Source organism: Coturnix japonica, unplaced genomic scaffold, assembly GCF_001577835.2.
Source record: "Coturnix japonica isolate 7356 unplaced genomic scaffold, Coturnix japonica 2.1 chrUnrandom460, whole genome shotgun sequence".
NCBI classification, from domain to species: domain Eukaryota; kingdom Metazoa; phylum Chordata; class Aves; order Galliformes; family Phasianidae; genus Coturnix; species Coturnix japonica.
The window spans coordinates 35,312-37,745 of record NW_015439873.1 but is presented as its reverse complement, the minus strand read 5'-3'; the positions used below and the strand labels follow the sequence as shown (position 1 = coordinate 37,745).

At 53.2% G+C, this 2,434-nt stretch overlaps 1 protein-coding gene across 1 annotated transcript; it reads left to right on the top strand.

Annotated features, from left to right (window-relative positions):
• The first annotated feature begins 6 nt into the window (after nt 1-6).
• On the top strand, nt 7-2,428 carry LOC107307008 (proline-rich extensin-like protein EPR1). The gene has a single exon (XM_015850448.1). The coding sequence runs from the start codon at nt 38-40 to the stop codon at nt 2,426-2,428; it is 2,391 nt and encodes a 796-aa protein (XP_015705934.1). The 5' UTR covers nt 7-37.
• Nucleotides 2,429-2,434: the final 6 nt, after the last annotated feature.

Below are 2,434 nucleotides of genomic sequence, written 5' to 3'. Positions count from 1 at the left end.
TGACCCCAAAAACCCATTGACTGACCCTAAAACCCCAATGATTGACCCCAAAAACCCATTGATTGACCCCAAAAACCCATTGACTGACCCTAAAAACCCAATGATTGACCCCAAAAACCCATTGATTGACCCCAAAAACCCAACTATTGACCCCAAAAACCCAATGATTGACCCCAAAATCCCAACGATTGACCCCAAAATCCCAATGATTGACCCCAAAGACCCTATTGGCCCCCAAATCCCTACCATTGACCCCCAATTCCCGACCACTGACCCCAAAAACCCAACAATTGACCCCCAAGTCCCCCCAATTGACCCCAAAATCCCCATAATTGACCCCAAAATCCCCATAATTGACCCCAAAATCCCCCCCTTGGCCTGTTGGTGGTTGAGCCCCGACTCGTCCTTCTCCAAGCTGATCCTACAACGGGGCCATGGGTTGGGGCGCCCCGCATTGGGGTCGAGGTGCCACGTCCTATTGGAGCCCCCTAAAAGCAATGGGGACGGCCAATGGGATCCCCAAATAGCATCAAACGACCCCAAAAACCCAATATTTGACCCCCAAAACCCAACATTTGACCCCAAAAACACAATATTTGACCCCAAAAACCCAACATTTGACCCCAAAAACCCAACATTTGACCCCAAAAACACAATATTTGACACCAAAAACACAACATTTGACACCAAAAAGCCAACATTTGACCCCAAAAACCCAATATTTGACCCCAAAAACACAATATTTGACCCCAAAAACCCAACTGGCATCAACCAGAACCCAACGCGGGACCCCAAATGCTCCAATGAGAACCTAGAGAAGAGTCATAGGGATCCCAAAAGAAAAGACCCCAAAAAGCCAACGGATGTCAATGAAAATCCTACAAGAGACCCCAAAACGTCAATGGAAGACCTTCAAAATCCTATAGATGAAAATCAGAACCCAACAGAAGACCCCAAAAACCCAGAGGAAGACCCCAAAACCACAATGGAAGACCCCAAAACCGCAATGGAAGACACTCAAAACCCAACAGATCTCAATCGAAACCCTACAGGAGACCCCAAAAACCCAATGGAAGACCCCAAAAACCCAATGGAAGACCCCAAAAACCCAATGGATCTCAATCAAAACCCAACAGGAGACCCCAAAACCGCAATGGAAGACCCCAAAAACCCAATGGAAGACCCCAAAAACCCAATGGACCTCAACCAAAACCCAACAGGAGACCCCAAAAACCCAATGGAAGACCCCAAGACCCCAATGGAAGACCCCAAAACCCCCCTAGACCCCCTCAAAACCCCACTGGACCTCAACCGAAACCCAACAGGAGACCCCAAGACCCCAATGGAAGACGTCAACCAAAACCCAACAAAAGACCCCAAAACCCCAATGGAAGACCCCAAAACCCCAATGGAAGACCCCAAAACCCCCCTAAACCCCCCCAAAACCCCACTGGACCTCAACCGAAACCCAACAGGAGACCCCGAAAACCCAATGAAAGACCCCAAAACCCCACTGAAAGACCCCAAAAACCCAATGGAAGTCCCCAAAAACCCAATGGACCTCAACCAAAACCCAACATTAGACCCCAAAAACTTACTGAAAGACCCCAAAACCCCAATGGAAGACCCCAAAAACCCAATGGACCTCAACCGAAACCCAACATTAGACCCCAAAACCCCAATGGAAGACCCCAGACCCCCTCTAGACCCCCCCAAAACCCCCTCATCATCCCCCCAACCCCACCCCGTCCCCTCTGCCCCCCATCCCGCCCCCCACATCCCCCCATGGGGCCGCTGGCACACCATCCAGCTGGGCACCGCCGAGGGCCGTTGGTCTTTAGCATTGGACTCCTGCTTAGAAACAATGGCGGCCGGCGAACGTTCCCTCCTCCTCCCATCCGGTTCCGGTTCCGCCATGACGGTGACGTTGGGTTCCTTTACTCCCCCTCCGCCATTTTGGATTGATACCGTTGACCGTTGGCCGTTGGTGTTGGCTCTTAAAGGCCGCGCTACGGCTCTATACGGTACCGGGGCCTTAATACCGGCTACGCGGGCCTTCTCCATCGCACTCCGCCATGCCATCATGGCCGCCGGGCCTCCTCCTTTACCGCCATGTAAAGCCGGGCCTAAAGCCGACCTCCATGCCGGTTTAGCGCTATGTCAGCTCCGGTTGGGCCTACCGGCCGAGGCGGCAGCCAATGCCGGTAAAGCTTTGGCTTTAAAACCGGGTCACGTTAAGGCCCGGTACCGGAGAGCGTTAGCGGCGGCGGCCATGTTGGATTGGGACATGGCGGCTGAGGATTTAGGGGAGGTTTTAAGGGTGGAACCGGGGAATAGGGCGGCGAGGAGGGAAATGGGGAGGGTCAGGGCCGCCATTAGGGAGAGGGACGCGGGGATGGCCAGGGGGCTGGGAAGGTTGTTTGCGTAGGGGGAG